This window comes from Mus pahari, chromosome 1 (assembly GCF_900095145.1).
Source record: "Mus pahari chromosome 1, PAHARI_EIJ_v1.1, whole genome shotgun sequence".
In the NCBI taxonomy this organism is placed as follows: Eukaryota; Metazoa; Chordata; class Mammalia; order Rodentia; family Muridae; genus Mus; species Mus pahari.
Genome location: NC_034590.1, coordinates 111025241 through 111048627, shown reverse-complemented (window position 1 = coordinate 111048627; position 23387 = coordinate 111025241). Strand labels below are relative to the sequence as shown.

Genomic DNA, 23387 nt, shown 5'->3' with positions numbered 1-23387 from the left:
TGGGGTGTTTGATGGGGTGGTTGGTGAGGTGGTTGGTGAGGTGGTTGGCGAGGTGATGGCTGAAGTAGTTGGCGAAACTGTTGAAGTTATAGAGGAGGTTGGTGAAGTAGCAGATGAAGTCACTGGGGATGTTGTAGGCAAGGTGGTTGGTGAAGTCGTAGGTGGAGTGGTAGACAAGGTTGTTGAAGTTGTAGGTGAGATAGTTGAAGCAGTGCAGTATTCCATTGGAAAGCAACAGTTGACTCGTATCTCATAATCATAACAAAGTTCAAATTCCCCAAGTCCATACTGGTCCTCATTATCGCAAATGAGTCCCTTTGAAATATTACACTGTACCTTCTGGCCCAGCTCTTCCCAGCTGAGTTTGGGCTCTGTGGCTGCCCTGCACTCAATGTCCTCAGGAGCACTGCAGACATGTGTAAAAGTCTCTTGATCACCACCATTTTCCTTGGTAGGATGATTGTTGTTGATCCAGTCAGACCAAAAGCAGCAAACTACTTGGGAAACAAAATTTACATACAGGTCATTAGTGCTGGGTGATTCAGAGTCCTCAGTGACCTGGCAGGTCCCACACACACACATCTGTCCACGTTCTCAACATCACCAAGGACCAAGTTGTATTAACTCAGTCAGAGTTCAGAATAGATCCATTTGCACCTTCTTTGCAGCTTAAAGACTGAAGCTCAGAGTGGAGTCGCCCAGACCCGTGTCTAGGTGGAGCATACCCTAGTCTCAGAGCACAAGCTCAGTACCCCTTCCTTGTCAATGCTGAATCTTTGTGAGAGAGAAAAAAAGGCTAACAAGAGAGCCATCCTTGAGGAAGAGTGTGAAAAGGACTTTGTCTATTCCTGACCAAGAACACGATCATCCACATAGGTCAGGTCCCACCTCTGTGTCCACGGAATTGGCAGTGAATAAATACACCCGTGATCCTAAAGCAGCTAAGCGCAGCCTGTGCTCACATCTGCTTCCAAAGGAAACCCAGGAGTCATTTTGAAAGATTTTCTCTTCTTGACCCTACTTATCATGGGAAAGCATTGTCAATGTCACTTACTAGGAGTTCTTGATGGAACTTCAATCAAGGGAAAAAGGAGGATATTACTGCATAATTTAAGTTTTGGGTTTTTTTGGGGGGGTTGGGTTTTAGAAGGGGCATGGTATTGTTATGTAGCCCTAGTCAACCTGGAATTCTCTAAACAGACCTCAAATTTATGGCAATCATCCTGCTTCTGCCTCCCAAGTGCTGGTTGTAAGTTGTGCACCACCATGCTCATACTACATTGTATATGTGTGTGCATTTCTGTGTGTACATGTTTCTGTATGTACAGAAGCAAATGTGCATGCACATGTTTATATGTGAGCATAAAGACTAGAGAATCATCTCCACTGTCATCCTCAAGAATGCCTTGACCTTCCACACAAGGTCTCCCATTGGCCTAGAACTTGCCAATTAAGTCATATTGGCTTATCAGTGAGCCCCAAGAATCCCGCTGTCTCCATGTCCCTGACAGTAGGATTGCAAATGTGCTCTCCCCCATGCCTGACATTTTACATGAGCTCTGGGGATCAAACCCGTGTCCCCATGCTTGTGAAGCAAGTGCTCTGCCAACTGACCAAGCTCAGCTCAGGTCCTCAAATTCGCAGGTGTCATACCCCTGACTGCTCACTCATCATGGATATGGTTTGTATTGGAGCAAATCCCAAAGAATGCATGTCCCCTGCCTTTCAAAGAAATGTCAATACCACCTAAATTCACAATTTATTTGCAAAACAAAGGCTGGATACTCAGAACTGGCTCCAGCCCCAAGAGTTGCTTTCTATGCTGGATTCTCAAGAAGACAAAAGCCCCAGAAAAACCCTCACCTGGCTTCGTGGTTGTCGTGACTGTGGCGGTGGTTGTGGCGGTGGCTGTGGTGGTAGTGGTAGTGGTGGTGGAGATGGGGGTGGTAGAGATGGGAGTAGAGATTGTGGTGAAGCTTGTCGTGGTGGATGGGATTGGCGTTGAGGAGCCACAAATATTGAAGTGTTGCACCACTGTTCCATTGGGTCCGCAGGTCTCCAAGTAGCAGAAGATACCATCCTGGGTCATGTTAAGAATCTTCCCTGCACAAGGGTTATAGGGCCATTATCCCAACAGGAAAGACACACTTGCAAGGCTTCCCCAATTTATCACATGTGAGGGAAGACTGGGGATACATCCCAGCAGGACTACATACCCAAAACCTCTCACTGAAGGAGCCTCTTTGGCTCCCAGAGTGGATGAGAGACATACTAGAAATTCCCTATAGGGTGCCACTCCCATTAGAGAAAGAGAACAAGGAGTCCCTTGGGCTTGCTGCATAGCTCAGCAAGTTAAAGCTGGAAAGGACCTGGACAACAAAGACACGGAGCACCAGAGGCTGGGTCCCATACAGAACAGCACAGCCCACAGGCTTCCTAGGTTGGGACCTCTAACCCTCTACCTCCAGGACCCCAGCAGAGGGCAGCTTACCTTCATCTGGATGGCAGATGATTTCTGACGTGTTGGTGCATGTACTGCAAAGCAAGTATAAATGCTACATACCCTCCCTGCTCACAGACACCACATGCCCATCTCCCCATGCTATAGCCCAAAGCCCAAGTTCTGCCCCAAACACAAACTACAAGGGAACCTACCCATTGGGTTCTAAATGTAACCAGTTAAATGAGATCAAGCAAGCTAAGAAGAAGCTGGGCCAAGAGGATAGGGTGAAGTCTAAAGGCCTCCATATCCCCTAAGGACAAGAACCAGCACCTCTATACTCTAGCTCCTATGACCATGTGTGTACATGTGTGATTGAGTGTACAACTATGTGTGGCTGTGTCCATGTATGTATGCACATTGAATGAGTTGTGTATGTACGTGAGTGTGGCTATGACCCATGTGTTTGTGCTTGCATGTGAGTATGCACCTAACTAAAGTGACCTCATTTCCATGTGTATGAACATAGTATGTGTTCATAGCATATGAGCACACATACACATGTATATGCCAACCTTTCCCAGACCCTGTGCAATGTAGGCTCAGTACCAAGACATGCAGATCTCATCAGTGGGAACAGATCCTCCAGGTGGGTAGCGAGTGTCCTCAATATAGCAGCCACACATGTCCCCAGTGACACACATCTTCCGGTCCTCATCATAGATGGGCCTGTCCTCAGGGCACCGAGGGTAGCAACCTAGTGGATATAGGAAATGGAACTCAGACCACCATGGAGGACACCTGGTCCACAAGACCTTCCTCATGAGCCCCACCCCACCTGGTCTTTTGCTTGGGGATGCCCATCTATGAAGACAAAGAGTCAAAAGACAGGGTTTGTGTCTCCCCCAGGGTTTTCTGCTCCCCACATGCAGAGAAACATGGGATGGATTCTACCTATGAGCTCGCCTGCTCCTCTACCACCATAGCATGACCCCAGTTCATTAAACAGACTGTGGTGAAATGAATCTTGTTCCCTGAGCTAAGCCTCTCAACCCTTGGGCTCCTCTTAAAGTCCCTATGTGTCTCCCCCAGCTGGTGGGAGCCCTCAGCCTGACAGGGGCCTGCCCCTTGGTGGCTACCTCCCTGGAAGGCCCTGCCTACTCACCCTCCAGGTAAGACACGGAGATGTTAGAGTGGATGCCGTTGAGGGTTCTGCAGGTCTCAAAGCTGCGGTTCCCACAGGGTTCATAGTGCCATTCGCACTCGTCCGGGGGGTTGTAGTAGTCACAGAATATGGCTAGAGGAGAGAGGATGGGGACATGGTCAGGCTTAGGAGCATACAAGTGGGTGCCCGAGTAAACCTAAGTCAGGGAGTGTGAGCAAGAACAGGACCAACCCGTGCCTATCAAAGCAAGTCTCACTATGGCTCAAGAAAGGATGCCTGGGGGCAAATGTGGAATGGTTCACATTCAGCCATCCCTTGGATGGGGAAGGAAGGTGCTGTCGGCCATGGGCACTCACGGCATAGATCCGGCGTCCTCCAGAACACACAGGCCTCTGCCTTGGTGCACTCTTGAGCATAGGAGGCCACGGCAGAGCAGAAACAGTCACAGTCACCACCAGTGTCACAGGAGCAGGAGTCATGTACACAGGCCTCATAGAAGACTGTGGGGTCCACCTAGAGAGAGGACTTTAATGTGCCCTGGGCTCACACTGCCCTTAGAGAGCCTAGAACTCAGGACAATGAAGGTGGCCCTGGGCAAAAGTGGCTGATGAAGGGAGAACACTCACATTGAGGCCATTTGGGACCTATAGATCTGTTGTCACTCATACCCTGAGTCCCTCAAGATGGCCATACTAAAACTGGCCCTGCCCCGCTATCCTCTAGGCACTAACAAAATAAGTCCTTTCTCTCCCTTCCTAGTGATCATGTAATCATGGCAGAGGGGGTCAGGGTCCAGCCAGAAATCTCAGAGGAAAAGGCTGAACATCCAATTACAGATTCAAGGAACAAAGTGTACAGAGCTGCAGAACAAACACCTCACGGTGGTGCAGCAACATCCCTCCAAGTGCCCTTAGCCTACTTGGAGAGGCCAGGAGTCCCCAGAGCAACCATAGTAAGACTAATAGGTCCCACCCCTCTCATGCCAGTCATGCTAACCAGTCTCTTTCAGTGACCCCAACCATGGCCCATGACCACAACCACAACACACCTATAGTGAAACTCTGCCTACAAAGCCCTTTGCCCACGCCCACAGTCAACTCACACCTGTGCCCCTGCCCACACTTGTGGCCCCTCCCATGCACACAGCCCTGCCTACCTGGCTGTGATCCCACCCATGCCTGCAGCCCCAGCGTTACCTTGCTGTGGCACACTTTGAACACACGACTCTTGATAATGCTGCACTGCTTCTCTGCCCAGGAGCGGCGATGTGGGTTCAAACTGCAGGGGTCTGGGTTGTGGCTCACATCTGGGCAAGTGGAAGCTTCCTTCCAGCTATTCCCAAAGTCCAGCTCGCTGGTCACCACCATGTGGTCCCGAGTGGTGAAGTCATTTTTGGTCTGGTCATCAAAGTTCCCACACAGACCACATACAGTGCCCTGCAGAAAGAAAGACAAGAGTCTCCAGCTTGAAAAGATCTTGAAAGGGAGAGCGGCATCCACGGGGCCTGTGCCGGGGGCAGCCCAAGGCACAGCTGCCATTCTTGGTGGCCTACCTTGTAAGAGGGGTCCAGCTTGATGAAGATGGTGGTTTTCTTGTCCCAGATAACAATGATGCCAGAGCTGGCCTCCACCACTAGGTACTGGCCCACTTCCCGTGTGATATAGGGCACATGGTGGCCCTCTTCCAACTGTTTTACCACGCGGTGTTTATCCACCAACTTCAGCTCTGTCCCCTACCCAGAGGAAAAGATGGTCATTGACTGTGTCCAAGGGTTCCCAAGGGATCCCCTGTCCCCAGAACCAGCAGCACTCACCCCAATAAAGATCTTTATGGCCTTGGAGCAGGTAACACCTGTGGTACCGCAGGGGACATTCTCAGTGATAATGCTGAAGGAACCGGTAGAGTTCTGGCCACAGTAGTCCTGGGAGCCAACAAGACAGTGTCAGTCAAGAAGACCAGGGCACAGGGGCCTACCTCAGCTAGCAAGGCTAAAGCACCCCTCTGGGTAGAAATGCTCTGCCCTTCCCCATCTGGGCTGAGAGGCCCTAACTCAAATCTCACCCAGCCAGATCTTCTGTTGTGTGGGGATAATGATGCCATTGAAGAGCACAAGGGATAGTAGCTTGGCCTGTCTACACACACACACACACACACACACACAAACACACACACAAACACACACACAAACACACGCTCATGCACCCATGCACATACACATAGGGGCAGACTTTCTCAATAACCCTCATCTCCACATATGGGGGGGAGGAGGAGACAGGTTTACCACACCCTCTCTATTCATTGCTGGGAACCCAAATCCAAGCAGTGTGTAGGTTCCAGGGTGATGAAAGGCTGGCCCTTCCCACTCCCAGGACCCTCTTCCATATCTCAGGGCAGGCTTCTTCCCGGACGGGTCTACAATCGTACCTGGACAGCCACATAGGAGCAGTGTCCATCGAAGTCATAATGCTTCCCATCAAAGGTGATGTAGTGGCCACTCCCATAGATAGAGCAGGTGCTGTGGCATGCATACCGGGTGCACTCCCAGCGTCCCTTCTGGCAAGTACTGAGGAGAAAAGTAGGGGAGCCTGAAGGGTCCTGAGGTCAAGACTCCCATCTGCTCTTGGAGAGCAGCTTAGTGAGGCCCTGGATCCAATGGAGATACCTCCTGAGGAGGTCCAAGTAGGAAACCTGCAAGCATGTATGCTGGCCTAAAAGTAACTTCTAGGGTAAGAGGTAGACACCAGACTTGCTCCATCAACAGAGTGCGGACCACCTTGTATCCCCACAAAACCAGCCCAGTCCCTCCAGTGCAGCCTGACTGGGCCAGCTCACCATGTGTTGTTACAGTCCAGTTTGATCTTTTCCCCAGAAGAGTATAGCTGTTTGTTGTGGATGCAAGGACACTCGTCCTCCTCCACACATTGACCACGGCCATCATCCAGCTTTCCATCGGGACACACACAGCCACTGATACACTCTGTATGGTACTAGAATAAGAAAGGTTCATATAAGGGTCCAGCGCTCCTTGGGGAGTCAAGCGCAGATGCCCACGTGAGATCTAACAGTGTCCTAGACCCCCAACTTCTTTTCCTCTCTCCTAAGACCCCTCCCTTCAAGCTCATCCTGGTCAGGGAGACTGGGTAGAGTTGCTGGTCAAGGTCCCTACACTGACTTCTGCCCTGGCACAGGCTGCCACTTCTCTTTCAGGGTCACAAGGAGTATCAACCCCTGTGTTTGTAAGACTCAGATCCCAGCTCAATGAACTGGCAGTGTGGGAGTCTGCCTTTTCCCTCCACAATGGACTCAGGCATCCAGAACATGCTCAACCAGCCCACCCACAGCATCCCTCCCTGGCACTCACATAGCCAGCCACCAGTGTCTGGCAGCTAGTGGGACGGGGTTTCCGGACGGCCAGAGCAGTTAAGTTGTTGCAATCCACAAGGATTTTGGGGGGTTGACAGGCTGTGGAGTGAAGGAATCTGTCTTAGCTCAAGGTGAATTCAGGGCACCAAGTAAGTAGGGAGGAGAAACAAGACTCAAACTTGTGGCCATGCATGGGCAGCATCCACTTACTGTGGCCAATCAGTTTGACCTGGGTACATTGCAGCCTCCCGTTCCGGCAAGTGCTATGAAAGAGAAGTAGGAAGGGATAAATGGGGCCCAGGTCTGTGTCCACACAGGACAGATGCCAGCCAGGCCACTCTCAGAATCTCACCTCTGGCACCTCTGCACCATTTGAGAGCCTCAGCTCCCATGGGTAGGGTCCCCCCATTTTTTTCACTTGGGGTAGAGATCCAAGGGCAGCCCCCTCCCCAATTTATGGGCCCCTTGCCAAGTCCAGGACACTCACCAACGCTCCTCCTGCCTCAGAATCACATCTCCTGCCTCTAGGTAGAGACCGTGGTGGTAGCAGGAACACTTAGCCAAGGGCACACAGCGGCCTTTCTCATCCATGAAGGTATGGTCAGGGCAGCCACAGCCTTCCACAGGTGCAAATCCCTTGAGGCAGTGGCTGTCGCCTTCTGAGAGTGAGCGGCAGGTCTGCTGGCAAGTGGTCAGGTTGTACATGAAGATCTGTGAGCTTGGGCAAGCGTGCACATCCTTGTCTGCAGAGGAAAGCCAGGGAGTAAGGAAGGGGCAAAGGGAACAGACTCCAACTACTGTCCCTACTGTCCCTGCTGTCCCTGAGTTTCTCTCTCCACCAGAACTGCAGATAACTGCCTAGCCCAAAGGCCAGAAAACCAGCCACCCTGAGAACCCTTCCCAGGGCCCCTGAACTCAGCTTCTATAGCTGTGGCAAGCCCCTAGCCCACCTCTACATAATTATGCTCCTCGCTGCAAGCAGAGAGTCTAAAGAGTCAGGGAAATCTGTTGCTTCCAGCAGAAGCCAAGAGGCAGCTACAAGAAGCTGGCCCCTCTCCCTGGACCAAGGTGCTTAGGGCTCCCAGCCCAAGCCTGTGGAGTTCCATGTCTGGATCACCATCTTAGGAATGAGCCAATGGAGAAGCACTTACTGCAGACACGCTCCCGCCAGCCCCACAGCATGACACCCTTGGCTGCACAGGCACGGGCGTAGGAGGAAAGAGCCGCGCACATGCAGTCCTCGTTGTTCTGACAGTTGCACGTGTCATATTTGCACCTCTGGGAGGCAAACCAGACAACAGACAGTGAGGCCAGGCGAATGGCCCGAGCACCCCGTGCGCTCAAGTGGACATACATGGGCACACACGCCAGCACTCAGGCATACACACATACCCAACCCCCTCATAGCTCAGCCAGGAGCCCAGAGCACACTTTGGTGGCTCTGGGGACACAGCATGCAGCACTGAGTGTGCAGTGTTGGGGGATGAACTCACCTTGTAGTACTCAGTGGGATCCACAGCCAGGTGGCATCTGGCAAAGGGCGTCTCCGACCTCTTCAGGAGGGAACACCAGTGCTCAGCGTAGTTGGCTGGGGAGTGGATCAGAACCTTAGCATCGACCAGGCTCCCTTTCACATACCCTGAGCCTAAAGTCTGATCACCCAGGATGGAGGTGATATGGTCTCCTGTGTGACCAAAGCTAGACCCCTTCCTTCATAACTCCAGGCAGCTATGAGCAAGATGAGACCTCTCTGCATAACACCCACCTCTCCTCTTTCGACCCCAAGGGGCAGAAATTCACATATATGATGGAAAAATGGATAGAAGGGCATGTCATCCTAGCATTAAGCCAGGCCTAGATGAGAGCCACCACCCAGCAGTTAGCCTGTCCAGTCTATTTACTTTGTCACCTGGAACGCTGCCACCACAGGGCCACTGTCAACTAGCTGAAACAGCAGGTGAATGGGCTGATCCTCAGCACCATGGGCCATGTGACCTCCACCCACCCCTCACCCACATCCTATGTCTTCATCAGGAGCTCCATCTGCTCTGAGGCTGGACTGTCAGGATTGTGTGACCTTAACAAGCCAGCGAACAGCAACCAGCTTCCCTTGAGCCTTACCACTCTCAATGTTAAGGGAACAGGGGTCATCTAGCCAGTCCAGCTTGTCATGGCAGCTTGATTGGGCCTTCCAGGTATTGGCGAAGCCAGCACCGGTGGCCTCCACCATCCCACCAGATGTCATGAAGTCATCACTCTCTAGGCCATTGAAGTTTCCACAGAGACCTAAAGGGCCAGGACAGGATTAGGAAGGATCTGGGGATGGGGGAAAGAGACAGGACCCTCATGGGGCTTTTTCAGACAGGAGAGAACCACTCACCCTGCACTTGTCCCTGGGCAGCCTGGTCCAGAGTCACAAAAAGCTGCATGACTGGAGCCAACTGGATCTGCAGCCGCAGCCCGAACTTTGTGTTCACAACAATGTGGTAGGAGGAGGGTTTGAAGATGGAGAAGCTCGCTGTAAGACAAGGAAGGACATGGTGAAAGGCAGCAGGGCTCATTGGTTCCACCGTACTATGGGGTGACATGCCCACCACCCCCTACCACTAGCAGGGACCCAAGAATAGAGTCTGCCTGAAGACACAAGGCCCCTCCTTGCCCAGACTCTTAGACTGTCCGAATCTCAGCTGGATCTGTTGACTGGCAGCAGGTCAGGATCCTTCCCTGGGCCACTCACCTGACACATGAGGTAGGGTCACCTCCATCTCATTGAGCAACACACTGCCGCCTGATTTGAAGGCCACCACCTGCAAGAAATGTCAAGGGTGCATAGAGCTGAGAGGGCCTTCATGCAGGACCCAGAAACGCTGCAAAGGGGAGGAGTGGAGACACTCACGTTCTTCTTGTTGTCAGTCAACAGCACGACAGTCTTCAGGCAGGTCTGCTTGTCTGTAGAGCCGCAGGAGGCCAGCTCACCCAGGAGGGCATAGGACTCATTGTGTTCACTCTGTATGAGAAAGGGCGGTGGAGTTACTGAAGCTCTGACAGCCTCCTGCACCCTAGACTCCCCACTTTCCAACCCATTTCTAAGAGCAGCATTACCCACCACCCCAAGAACAGCCTTCTCCAGAATCAGTCTTTCCACCCTCCCTGGAAGACAGAGGGACCCCAGCTCCATCCAGGTGCCTGGCTGACCTACCTTGGTCAGGACATAGTAGCAGTCCCCATGAAAGGTAAACTTTTTCCCATCAAAGGTGGTGATGTGGGAGCCACCTTCCAGGGCACAGGTCTCAGGGCAAGGCAGGTCTTTACACACCCAGCGACCGGCATTGCAGACACTGCCCAGAGGAAAGGCACAGGGTCAAGACTCAGTAACACCCCAGCCTGTCTGACCCCCAACCTCTATGCCCTGAGACTTACCACTGCTCACAGTCGTTGGTAAACTCCTGGCCTGGCCTATAGAGGTGTCCGTGCAGCTTGCAGTGACACTGGCTCACAGGGATGCAACCACTGCCCGTGATGTCATCATACACAGTGCCTGTGATAGGTAGCCCGAGAGGTAAACTTACCCTGGAAGCCTCAGGAAGTGCCAGTCTCCCACAAGGCGAGGCTTCCAGCCAGCCCTCCACCCACAGGTATCTGGAGCCCTGCTCTGTCAATGAAGATTCTCATCTCACAGTACCCAGGGCCCTTGAAAGGGTCCCAACTCTCCCTTCTGCTCCCCACCCAGTCCCTAGGACAAGGGTCGTCCAGAGCTCATACCTTCTGGGCAGAAGCAGCCATCCATGTAGTGTTCCTCACACAAACTGCTGACCTCCAGATGTGAGCATGTGTCGACGCAGGGTGAGCTGCTCTCCAGGTACACCATGTTATTGGGGCATTTCTTGGCTAGAAGCAAAGCCAGCTCCATCAGTCCACAAATAAGGAGCTACCAAGGCCGCTGGCAGATACAGCATCTGGGCGCTTGGCACAGACATGGCTCCCACCACAGGGCTCACCAGGGACACTAACATTAAGCATCATGTGAGTGGCCGCCAAGCACCCCCTGGGGGGCCACTAGCTACTTACGGCAGAGTGAGGCGGTCCTCCAGTTCTCAGGCCGGCCTCCTGCGTGAGAGCACTGGCGAGAGAACTCAGCCAGGGTGCTGCACTCGCAGGCGCCATCCTTCGGACACTGGCAGCGGTCGTGCATGCAGGCGCGCACGTACAACTCCACGGGCACGCGGGCCTGGCAGTCCTCGAAGGCTGCGGAGGTCAGCAGCCTCTCGCACTCGGCTCGCTTAAGACAGAAAGACATGAATGCGGACATCTGTTCACACCTCTCTTCCCTCCCCTTAGAGCATACGGATCCCCAACAAAGGTCAGCAAGTACAGGTTTCCTGAGAGCCTGGGGTCCCCCAGTGGTGGCTCACGTGTTCAGAGCAGGACTCCGGCTCTTGTACCGCCTCAGGGTCCTCACATTGAACCTCAGGCTTGTTGATCTTCTGCATGTTCCCAAACTCAATGGCACTGAAGTGTATGCCTAGGGAGACAGCTGGTCAGAAGCGATCCTTGGGAGCCAGGAACCTGCAGCCACACCCATCTCCCTCTCAACAAGACCAGCTTAGCACTTACCTTCGTCAGAGAGGAATTCGTAATTAGTCTGCATGCCATTGAAGTCCCCGCAGAGACCACAGGTGTGGTTCTGGAACCTGCTGTCCAGCTCCACCTGTTGGAGGGGAAAGGAGAGCAGGTGAGCAGATCTCAGAGCCCAGCACATCTTCCAGAGCCCCTAAGTCTAGGCAGCTTTTCAAACAGGGCAGGTCGGGAAGAAGGCAGGGGTCAGCCACTAGAAAGGTGACCTTCAGGGTGAAGTACCCGGATGCAGTCTCTGAAGGACAGTTAGAGACTGCTCACTGCACCTATAACACAGAGAGCCTCTCCGGCCAGGCCAGTGGATTCTCTGGTACCAATCACTGTCTCCAGCAGCTTTCTCTACCAAACAGGATCCTCCAATGGTGAAGTGTGGGTCTCCCACCCTCCTGCCTTTCTACGGAGCCACCAGATCTCTGGCCACACAGAGGAGTCCCACCAGGCCTCTGGCCACACAGAGGAGTCCCACCACCCCAGAGCCCGGGATGCCGGTGCCCACCATGAGTGCATCTTCCCGGTTCCACATGAGGGAGAGGCCGGCCCGGGAGTAGACCTTGGTGTAGGCATCGTTCTTCTCAATGAGCAGCCCAGAGCTGTAGTGTGGGGTGCTGACCCTGTGGGAGCCACCATGGGGTCATTCACCAACTCACCATCCCAGATCCCACCCACTTATCCTCATGAAGGTACTGCTCTCCACAGGGTGCTGAAGCCATGGGCATTATCTGGGTGAAGTCATTCCCAGCCTGGTTCTTTACATGGCCAGTCTGTTCTCATCTGAAGCCACAACCTTACTTGGCCAAGCTCAAAGAGGAGGTTAGAAAGCCCTTGTCCTGGGCTAGATGTCCTTGGGGCAGAGCCAGGCTCTTCGGCCTATTTCCATTCCTGTGCCCTCTCTGAGCCCAGGACAGGCGCCTTCCCAGGAGTCCTAATGGCAGTGGGTCTGGGTTACTTTGAGGACTCAGCCCCCAATCCTCTCTAGGCCCTCTGTTCAGAGGTATTCCTCAGGGCTGGAGAGATGGCTCAGTGGTTAAGGGCACTGAGGGCTCTTCCTGAGTTACATTCCCAGCAACCACATGGCAGCTCACATGTAACCATCTGTATGTAATGAGATCTGATGCCTCTTCTCAATATACTCACATATATAAAATAAATCTTTCCCAAAAAAAAGAGGTGCTTCCTCATAGAATCTGCCAGGGTGGGACCCTCAACCCCTGCCCAGCCCATCACCCTGGGCTCAACCCCTGCCAAGACCCCACCCCATTCCTGTGCTTGCCTGGAACTGCCACACAATAGCCCCTGAGCTTCTCTCCTTAGGGACCTCTGCCATATCCAACCCACACAACGCAGTGTGACCCAGGCAGACCAAGCAAGGTAAGGGAACACTGGGAGAGCCCTGCAGGACCCAGAAAGCCCTGGAGCAAGAAAAGAGTAAATCCTCAGGAGGTGAACCTGCAGGACGGGAATGCATTTAAGAGGAGCTCATTGTTGCAGAGACAAAGCCAGGGAACAATAGGGCAAGGCGAGCAGCCTCTCCCTTCTGAACTTCTGCAACTTTAGCCTTGGAGACATGCTCTGGCAGCCACCAGCCTATCCCACATGCCCCCCAAAGGGAAATCTACAGGGGACTCCTACGATAAGAAGACCCTGGTCTACAGAGGGGACCACCCACTGTTTGTTGAATGAATCCAGGGCTAGCTCAAACCTCAAACTTGGGCATATACCAGAGCAGAAGGGGGTATCCTGGAGGCTGGCTACCTTATACAAAATGCTCAGGGGAACACTTGCTCTGAGGAGCCAGAAGCATCCCCCTAGCTGCTGGGACAGGAGAGAGGAGTAGTAATGGCACTCACATGGCCCCGTTCACCACTGCCAGCTTGTGGGTGAGGTAGATGGTGTCATCCTTGATGGTGATCAGGACAGACTCTATCTGGGAGTGACCCCCAGCCTTGCCCAAGCCCCGCTTCAGGTGCACAGCAAATTCCTTGTAGGAGTCTCGGCAGTCAGACGCAAAGTTGTAATCACAGAGGCCGGGGAATCGGTAGACATCGCCGTCAAAAGTTTTGTAGTGGAAATCACCCCAGGTGCTGCAGACGTGGTTTCGGGATCTGGCTTCTGGGAGAGCAGTGGGGACACAAGGTGAGACACCCAGGTACAAGGAGGATTTCCCTGAGCCCACCCTCCAAGTTAACCCCAGAGGTCTCCTCATGGGAGACCCATCTGGGGCTCCAAGCCAGGGTTTCTGGCTCCCCCTGTAGAAGCAATCTCTATTAAATATTGGTCACTCCCCTCAGTCAAGGTGCTAGTTGGTGTGGCGTCCAAGCAGGGAGAAAAGGTAGAAGGGCCTTCAGGCATGTGGTCGCCCTGTCTACCTCAAACCTCTCAAGGGAATCTCCATTTAGCCCCTGTCCACACATTGTTCACCCAGCAAGAGGCTGGGATGGGTCCTTCAGTCTTCAAGAGTTCCCCCTGCGACATCTCCCATCTACAACTTTATCTTGATGGGACAGAAGTGTCCCATATGGACACCCAGCCCGTTCTCCAGAGGCACTGTCTTGCCAAAGGTCTCCTATACCTGGAGCCATCCTAAGCTTGGCTTCTTCCAGACACTCAATGCCTTCTTCCCCACTCCCAGGGACAATGGTCCCTCAGGAATCCCAGCTTCTCATCCTCAGCTTTCAACCTCAGAGTGGTGGTAAGAGCCTTAAGACCAGTTCCACGGCAATGGTTCTGTCTGGGGACCTCCTCCTATTTCAGAAGCCCCTTCCTAACTGCTCTGGGCTGCCTTCCCACCCTCGGGGTATTCTGCCTGCTCCCTTACCCAGATCCCTCAGCCCCTTACCTTTCTGAAGTTCCAAGCCCTTGGCTAAGGCCAGGACTAGGCACACAGCCACCAGGCGAGCTAGTGGCAGCCCCATGGTGGCTCACGAGGGTGGCACAGAAGAGCATCCCAGGGCAGGGGTCCAGGACTTATATGCCTAGCAGGCACCCGAGGGCGGAGGACGAGGGAGGTGCGAAGGGTGGGTGGGGCATTTGCCAAGTTATCAGGAAAACAGCTGTGGGGGCTCCATGGGTCCCAGAGAGGAAATATTGATTCAGGTTATCTGAGTTTATCTTTATATGACTCCCTGGGTAAACTTGGTCTTCCTCAGGATGTCATAGCCCCAATTATCCTAATGCCAGCACACACCCCAGGTGAACGCCATTCCTTTAAGCTACAAGCCAGGCCAGACTCAGGTTGGGAGAGGCAGGAGGTGCCTGCTGGAATTACATCCCACAAGGTCTGCCATAGCCTTTCAGTGCTCACAGGTCCAACCCCACAGCCTCCAGCACAGCCTCGATAGAACAAGGAGCTTTCAGGTGTCCCCCGACGCCATTCTGTCTCTCCCCGAGTTGTGTGGGCTGAGACAACCGTGTTTCCTGCTGCACCTCACTTCACGTCGTCCGGGGAAGACAAAGAGCGGCAGGAAACCAAGGCTCCAGAGGGGTTTTCTGACCCCATTTCATGATCCGGAAGGCAAGGAGCAGTGGGGACGCGGGGGCCACCTGTCTCCGTGGAGCCTGCTATACTCTACTGAGCCCGGCTAAGTCCACTCTCTAATCCCCTGATTTTCCCAGGCTCTGCCAGTCTCTGGAATTACATGTAATTAAAACTTGGGCAGCCCTCAGCAAAGGCAACAACTCTCATTGGACTCATGTCCCCTGGGTACAAGAGGAAGTAGCTTGAGTCTGGAGAGGCCACTCTGTGAGAATGGGGTCTGAGCAGAGGGTTAGCCCCAACCCCAGCAGGTCCTGTCCCTGCAAAGTGTCCTGAGGCTAACACTTCTCGAAAAAGCATGTGGGCTCGGGCAGCCTGTCCCGTGTTCCTCGACACAGCTGTTACACAAAGGGCATGATCCTTTGAGTGACCCTGGTGACCTTCAGTCCCTGGGCTTACCCCAAAGCTGCAGCTGCCTCACCAACATCTGGAAATGCCTCCAAGAGTCAGGGGGCTGCATCAGAGTTGGAAAAAAAAAAAAAACACACACACACACACAAACATGAGCCTACGAGAGACACCAGTTCCCAAGGTCCACGCAGGTTGGCGAGGCACAGGTGGCCACCCATGCTGTAGCTGGAGGGTAAACTGAGACCTGGGGAGCACCCCTGCCCTCCATACTTCCTCTTCCTGAAAACAAGGATAGGTCCTGACCTATCCTTTGGTTAGAGTACACACCATGAATTTGGTCACAAGGTACCTCAGGCTCCAATTTTGTCCCCAACTTCCAGAGGTGAGTGAGGAGAGATGCATCAATGGTCACAGGCTCCCTGAATGGGGGGTGGCATCTCCTTTCCTAAACTCTTCCACCAGTTCTGAACAACAGCCATATCCTGGGCTAGAGGGACAGTACTGCTAGTGATAGTACTGCCCTATGATGCCACCCACCTAGTCCTCTGGGACCTCAGTCCCATCCTAGCTGGAGCCAGAACAGGTTCCATGCACTACAAAGACATCAGAGATAAAAATGATCAAGAGCCTGGGCATGGGCAGAAGCCAGTCCTCCCACCTCACTGTGCCCCAGCCCCAGCCTTGAGCTGTCCTCCCTACATCATGCTCAGGCACGTGGGAAAACCTGAGTGTGGCCTGAGCACAAAAAAATAGGGATTAGGGAACTAGAACCAGCTGGGCCAAGGAAGCCATTGTTTGAATTCCCTATGTGGGCCCCTCAGGCTGGCACCATGCCCTGAAGAAACCCAAGGATGGACCTGGCCCCAAGAACCTGTGGTTTTCCATGCCATGCTTTCTCTGCTACGGTGGGAGTTAGAGGAATTTTGGCCAGACTCATGACGCCCAGGAAAGACCTCCGAGCTGAGCTCTGAGAGGCTGGGTCCTCTCTACATGGAAGAAGTGAGTCCTCCCTGGATGAAGAAGCTGCCATCTCCCTGGGAAGAGAAGGTTCAACACTGTGTTCTGACTGAATGAAGTGGTGGTGACTCCAAGCTGAATGACCTGATACTAACAGACCTCATGGCCCTTCGCAGGATCTCGGGTGGCTAAGATGAGCTTTGATATCATACAGCCCAGCACATGGCTGGACACAGTGGTCAAGCCACAACACTAGTGGTCGATGTAAGGACAAACGGCAGCAAAGGCTGTCAAGCTGGAGTGAGTTCATCACCTGTTTCTCAGCTGCCAACTTTGGTTGAGGACCAGGACAGCCTGGGGTTATGGACAAGGCTCTGCAACAAGACAAACAGGAGCTGGAAAACACTGAGGGGCCACACAGTGGCCAACACATGTAGACTGATTTTCAGACATCGCTGGGTGTGGCTTTATCCACTGATCAACCCTCCTCTATGCTGGGGTCTGATGGACCACTGGCCTCAGAGCTCAGTTTTTCCACCCTCTGCTCCAGAGACCTCTACGCCATCACCTTGAAGCTTTTCCCCAGGACTGTGATGAAGGAAAAGAGACGTCAATCCTTTGAGGAAGCTCCTAGACACTGCCACAGTCTTCAACGAGGATGTGGTAGCCGAGGTAAGAATGACTGCCCCACCCAGTCACAGACATCCTGCCCAGTTCTTAAGTTAGACTGGAACTGAAACCAACAGTGGACAGGGTCCCAGGCACCCTGGGCTTTCTTCTGCTGGCCCCATGCCCTGCAGTGTTTACCTGGACAAGATACTGTTCCCAGGGACTACGCAAAATTTACAACAGGGAGGAGGCAGCAGAGACGTCACAGGCTCCTAAAGTGAATGTTCCACTCTGCCTGTCCACACATTGACTCATCCGGAAGCTGAGGGTGGGGGCAGGAGAGGGGCGACGAGAGGAGAAGGGAGAGGGAGGCAGAAGACCAGATGAGGGAAGAGAGAAGATCCAAGCCCCAATGCTGTTCTCAGTCAGTGACCTGTGATGGGTTCTGTTGTCTGTCGGCATGGCTAAGCCTCAGCACACAATGTTTGGTCAGACACTAGTCTTTTTTTTTTTTTTTTTTTTTTTTTTTGGTTATTCGAGACAGGGTTTCTCTGTGTAGTCTTGGCTGTCCTGGAACTCACTCTGTAGACCAGGCTGGCCTCGAACTCAGAAATCCGCCTGCCTCTGCCTCCCGAGTGCTGGGATTAAAGGTGTGCGCCACCATGCCTGGCCAGACACTAGTCTTAATGTTTCCATAAAGGTAGGTTTGTTTTTTTTCCAAGTGTGAGCAGATGGTCCTCCCTGGAGTGGGTAGTAAAAAGAGACTAAGGTCTACGAGGAGGAAGGAGGCTGCCTCCAGCTCTGCCTTGAGTCTCCCATTTGCTGACTTTCCTTGGGATTTCAGACTTAGCCTCACCATTTTATGAGCCACTCCTTAAAGTAACACTCGCCTGTATGTGTGCACAGACACACACCCTGTTGCTTCAATCTCCCTGAAGAATCCTGACGAATGCATCCTGCACGACACAACCCCTCCTCACTCAGGGTGGGAAGCAGCCATGCAGTCCATCCAATCTGCAGCCCTGTGAGCTCCCTTCTCCAGACAGCGTCTCTCTCCTCCCTACCCCATTCTGACTTCGTTACCTCACTGACCTTTACAGCGTCAGCCGTATGTATGGTCTCAGGCCATCCCTCCCATGATGATGCTCTGTGGTCGGTTTGATTACTAGCACCTGTCACAGAAGCTGGGTTACTGAGGATCTTAAGTCTCGGTTGCCTCCATAGAGTCTCTCTGGGCACGGGAGACAAGGCTGGCTTAACATTCCTGCTGACCGTTGTCCCTGCCTCTCGCCATCCTGGCCAAGCATCCAACACCAGGCTAGCAAACCCCAGACAGCTGCTGGCCTTAACTGAAGTGGGAAGCTAGTGATCCCCCCACGGTAAGCAGAGCGTTCCCATAGAAGGCACAGCTCTCAGCCCTGGGTTCTAAAGGAGACCCCGGTCCCAGAGTCACAAAGACAAAGCAAGCACCAAGTCCTGGGTCTAGGCCCAGACTTCCAGGCGCCTGTCACACAACCATCTCTGCAGGTCCTTCCCTGAAACATGAGCAAGGCAAGCTCCAGTGCTGCAAATCGGGTCAGAGAGTGTACAGTATGGATGGGTGGGTGGGTTGGTGTATAAATGACTGGCTGATGGGTGGATGAGTGGCAGATAGATGTCTGAATGACTGAACTGGCAGTAGGTAGATAGGTGAGTGGATAGGATGGGTGAGTGGGTAGGTATATAGATAGATCTTGTATGTTTTAAATTGGAAGGGGTTTTGATTGAGGTTGCGTTGAACACAGAGATCAAGTTGGAAGACTCAACAATCAGAAAGCCCAGTCCTCCAGCCTGTGGCTCTGCGTAGGCCTCTGTTCAGGTCTTGGTTCTCTCAGCGATACTTTGTAATTTTCTTACATCTTGTCAGATTTTTTTTTCTTCAGTATTTCATATTTTTGATACTTCTGTGATAGGTATTCATTCATTCCTGTATCAAACTGCTTGGTGCTAAGATATAGAGGCCTAGAAGACATGTAACATAACATTTCCCATCTTAGCGGAGGTTAAATACTCAGTTCAGTGGTTGTTGGATGTCCTTGCCATCCTGTGTGGGTGTCACCACCACTCACCTTGAGAACTCTTCTTATCTTGAACAGAAAAACCTAAATTCTCCTCTGGAGAATGGCTCAGCAGTGATAGCACACACAGTCTTGCAGAGGACCTGAGTTGGGTTCCCAGCACCCACATCGGGTGACTCACTAGTCACCCCAGCTCCAAAGGATGTGACGCCCTCTCTGAACTCTGTGTACACTGCACTCATGAATGTACACATCCTAATGCACACGCACACACACACACACACACACACACACACACACACAGGCAGGCAGCTGTAGAGCACACCTTTAACCCCAGCACTCAAGAGGCAGAGACAGGTGAACCTCTGAGATCAAGCCAGCCTGGTCTACAAAGGACAGGACAACCAGACCACAGGCTCTGTTCACAGGCTCCCCCAGCCCCTCCCTCCAGCCCCAGGCAATCGCCATTCTACCCTCCTGCCTCTCTCTTGACAATTCTAGGGATTTCTGTAAGTGGGGAAGTGCAGTGTCTGTTCATCCTTCTGGCATGCTTCACTGACAATAGTGGCCTTAATGCCATCCATCCATTCACTAAGCCATTCTTCAGAAGTGCCTCCTTGGTAGGGGTGGATAATAGTTTATTGTATACATAAGCCACTTTTTTTTTCTTATCCGTTCACCTATTGGTGGATACTAAGATTGTTCCCACAGTTCAGCTGTCATCTTTTCCTGTTTTCAACATCAGTGCACAAATATCTTAAAACTCTGCTTTGGATTCTTCTGTTTCCAACCAACGAAGAGAATGTCTGTATTATATAGGGATTCTACAATTAACTTTTTTGAAGGACCACCAGACTCTTGTCATTTTACATTCTCACCAAAGTGCACAACAGTTTCAGTCCCCTTCTTTCCTCAATTCACTCATTCCTTTCTTTCTTTCTTTCTTTCTTTCTTTCTTTCTTTCTTTCTCTCTCTCTCTCTCTCTCTCTCTCTCTCTCTCTCTCTCTCTCGCTCTCTCTTTCTTTCTTTCTTTCTTTCTTTCATCCCCTGCCCCAGCCCCTGTCCCCAGCTCTCCTGGAACTTGATTTGTAGACCAGGCTGGCCTTGAACTCTGAGATCCACCTGCCTCTGCCTCCCCAGTGTGCCACCACCACCTGGAGGTTCCAGTTTCTTTTTTTTTCTTTTTTTTTTTTTTTTGGTTTCTCAAGACAGGGTTTTTCTGTATAGCCCTGGCTGTCCTGGAACTCACTTGGTAGACCAGGCTGGCCTCGAACTCAGAAATCTGCCTGCCTCTGCCTCCCAAGTGCTGGGATTAAAGGCATGCGCCACCACGCCCGGCGAGGTTCCAGTTTCTTAACATCCTCACCAACACTTGCAAGTGTTGTACTGGTTTGCTTGTTTGCTTGTTTGTTTGTTTGTTTTTTAAAATCTATATGCGTGTGTGTGTGTGTATGTGTGTGTGCGCGTGTGTGCGTGTGTGACAGAGGCTAGAAAAAGTTGTTAGATTCCCTGTTATTGGAGTCATAGGTGGTTGTAAGCCATCTATGTGGGTGCTTAGAATTAAACCTGGGTCTTCAGCAAGAGCAGCACACACTCCACACTCTTAACCACTAGACCATCAGCCTGATTTCCTTTTGTTTGTTTGTTTGTTTGTTTTTTAATAGTGGGCACCTCAATGTATGGGGTTTCATTATAGTTTTTTTTTTTATGTTTGTGTGAGACATATGCATGCACATATGGAGTCAGGCGGTCATCGTCAAGCATCTTCCTCTACAGCCCTCTATTTTTCTTTTTTTTTTGAGACAGTCTCTCACTAAGCCTGTAACTCAGCATTTCAGTGAGCTGTGGGGCAGGGAGCCAGGGGAATCCTCCAGTCTCTGCTCTCCCAGTGCTGGAGTTGCAGGCGCATGACAGCACATCTGCTGGGGACCCAAGCTCAGAGTCCTGCATTGGTACAGCACATCTGGATTCTACCCTGCTGGGGACCCAAGCTTAGAGTCCTGCGTTGATACAGCACATCTGGATTCTACCCTGCTGGGGACCCAAGCTCAGAGTCCTGCGTTGATACAGCACATCTGGATTCTACCCTGCTGGGGAATCCAAGCTCAGAGTCCTGCATTGGTAGAGCACATCTGGATTCTACCCTGCTGGGGAATCCAAGCTCAGAGTCCCTGAGTTGGTAGAGCACATCTGGATTCTACCCTGCTGGGGATCCAAGCTCAGAGTTCCTGAGTTGGTACAGCAGGTGCTCTATTCACTGAGTCACCTCCAAAGGCCTTCACTGTGGTGCTGATTTGTATTTTCCTGATGACAAGTGGTACTGGGAATGTTCCCTGTCCTCCTTGGCCATGATCCTCTTCATCCACTTCTCAGACAGTTCACTGTAGGAATGCCTATTCAAGCTCTTAGCCCACTTTCAGCAATCCAAAGCAAGTTAGTTGGTCTAAGGTCCTTACATCCTTGATGATCTCATGCATTCATTAGAGTGACTTTTCCAAATTTATATAGTCCGAGATGGATAATCATGTCACCCGTGAGTAGTAATGGCTTCGCACCCTTTCCAATCAGTCATCTGTATGCATTTCCCTCCATGGGTACATGGGCTGTGATTTCCAACACAGTGTTGATGAGAAGCAATGAAAGCAGACACCCTGGCCTTGCCCCTCTGTCCTCTAACGTCCCGGCAGCCCTGGCCTTGCCCCTCTGTCCTCTAATGTCCCAGCAGCCCTGGCCTTGCCCCTCTGCCCTCCAACGTCCCGGCAGCCCTGGCCTTGCCCCTCTGATACCCTTCACCGGAATAAGGAAGTTCTCTTCTATATTTAGCGCATGAGATTTTACCAGGAATGTGTGTTGCATTTCTACAAGAATGCTTTTCTGACATTAGTGAGAGGGTTGTGTAGCTTTGGGTCTGTCCATTCTTTGAATGACACTGGTTGTAAGCATTAAGCTATACGCCACCCTGACTAGACTATATGATTACATTTTAAATTTTATTTTATTAATTGAATTTGATTTTAAACCATTTTTCACATGTTTAATGCATTCTGACCATTCTCACCCTCTCCTGTCATATCTTAATAATTTTGTATTTAAATTGTCAACATTTAGAATTTTTGACTCTGTTTTCATGAGGAGGGTAGTGGTCCAGGTTGGGTGTTTTTTTTTTTCATTTTAATTCCCTTACATTTTATTTACTGTATATGGTGTGTGCCTGTTTGTCTATATTGCATTATGTGCCCTCGGTGCCTGTCTGTAAAGGCCAAAAGAGGGCTTTGGATCCCCTGGAACTGGAATTACAGGCAGTAGTAAGCCTTCTTATGTGGGTGCTTGGAACAGAACTCTGGTCTTCTGCAAGAGCCCAGAGCAGTTTTTACCCTTCAGCCATCTCTCCAGCTCCATTTTTAGTTCTTATAATGTCTTTGTGTGCTACATTATAAGTTCCTCAGAGAAAAAACTGAAAGAATTCAGTCCTTTTCAGATTTTTGAGTTGTTTGATCTCTTTCCCAAATATTCAGTAGAATTCACCAATGACAACATCTGAGCCTGGAGTTCACAGTTGTGAGAGAGGCTTTTGTTGTTTTCTTTAGCTTTGATTTTAATAACAACCCAATCCCTTTGAAATCTAGCCTTAGTGTGGTCTTTGATACAATGTGTGCACTTTGATACATTGTATCCTCCCAGAACTCTTCCATTCCACCTGAACTGCTAAATTAGCTGTCGTGAGACTATTCATGCTTAGTGAGACTATTACCTTAGTGTCCTTCAGTGACTGTAGTCTGTAGTGACATCACCATCCCTTTGTCCTCTCTTCTATCCGTCTGGCTTATCAGTTTTGTTAATTTTTTTAAGGTACTTGGTTTTGGTTTCACAAATTTTCTGTTTTATCATTTTTTTCAAGGATTTATCTTTTTCTGCTACTTTGGAGTAATTTGATATTGTTTTCCTTCCCTGGTTTTTATGGTAGAAAGCCACTGGCTGGAGACCTCCTGTTCCAATGCAGCAGTTAGTGATGTGAGTTCCCCTAAATACTACTTCAGTGGCATCTCACAAGTCACAACACTGCTCACAACTGTAGGCACACAGAGTTTCTCTCTCCTCATCTGTTCTCTGGCCTCTCCAACGCTGGTAACTTGTCCCAACCTTGAGAACCCATCCAGGGTCCAATACTTTCCATTGAGGGACACAAACCTCACCAAAGGGAACCAGTGAGTAAAATGACTGCCCAGGGGCTGGGAGAGCAAGGCAGAGTCTGAGGTCTCTGGCAAGAAGAGCAGAAGG

At 51.5% G+C, this 23387-nt stretch overlaps 1 protein-coding gene across 1 annotated transcript in view; it reads right to left on the bottom strand.

The window, feature by feature from the left end:
• Positions 1-14515, bottom strand: part of Muc2 (mucin 2, oligomeric mucus/gel-forming) — a 30253-nt gene extending 15738 nt beyond the window's left edge. The window contains exons 1-28 of the mRNA XM_021207018.1: positions 14440-14515; positions 13451-13712; positions 12100-12214; positions 11583-11676; positions 11381-11490; positions 11037-11247; positions 10731-10856; positions 10389-10506; positions 10168-10306; positions 9865-9975; positions 9706-9775; positions 9349-9486; positions 9090-9254; positions 8462-8556; positions 8120-8246; positions 7456-7711; positions 7179-7231; positions 6967-7067; positions 6438-6592; positions 6030-6168; positions 5419-5526; positions 5158-5337; positions 4802-5041; positions 3962-4118; positions 3050-3197; positions 2492-2535; positions 1864-2103; positions 330-497 (exon numbers count right to left, since the gene is read on the bottom strand). Coding sequence (XP_021062677.1) covers positions 330-497; positions 1864-2103; positions 2492-2535; positions 3050-3197; positions 3962-4118; positions 4802-5041; positions 5158-5337; positions 5419-5526; positions 6030-6168; positions 6438-6592; positions 6967-7067; positions 7179-7231; positions 7456-7711; positions 8120-8246; positions 8462-8556; positions 9090-9254; positions 9349-9486; positions 9706-9775; positions 9865-9975; positions 10168-10306; positions 10389-10506; positions 10731-10856; positions 11037-11247; positions 11381-11490; positions 11583-11676; positions 12100-12214; positions 13451-13712; positions 14440-14515 — 3946 coding nt within the window. The remainder of the gene's footprint in view (positions 1-329; positions 498-1863; positions 2104-2491; positions 2536-3049; positions 3198-3961; positions 4119-4801; positions 5042-5157; positions 5338-5418; positions 5527-6029; positions 6169-6437; positions 6593-6966; positions 7068-7178; positions 7232-7455; positions 7712-8119; positions 8247-8461; positions 8557-9089; positions 9255-9348; positions 9487-9705; positions 9776-9864; positions 9976-10167; positions 10307-10388; positions 10507-10730; positions 10857-11036; positions 11248-11380; positions 11491-11582; positions 11677-12099; positions 12215-13450; positions 13713-14439) is intronic.
• Positions 14516-23387: the final 8872 nt, after the last annotated feature.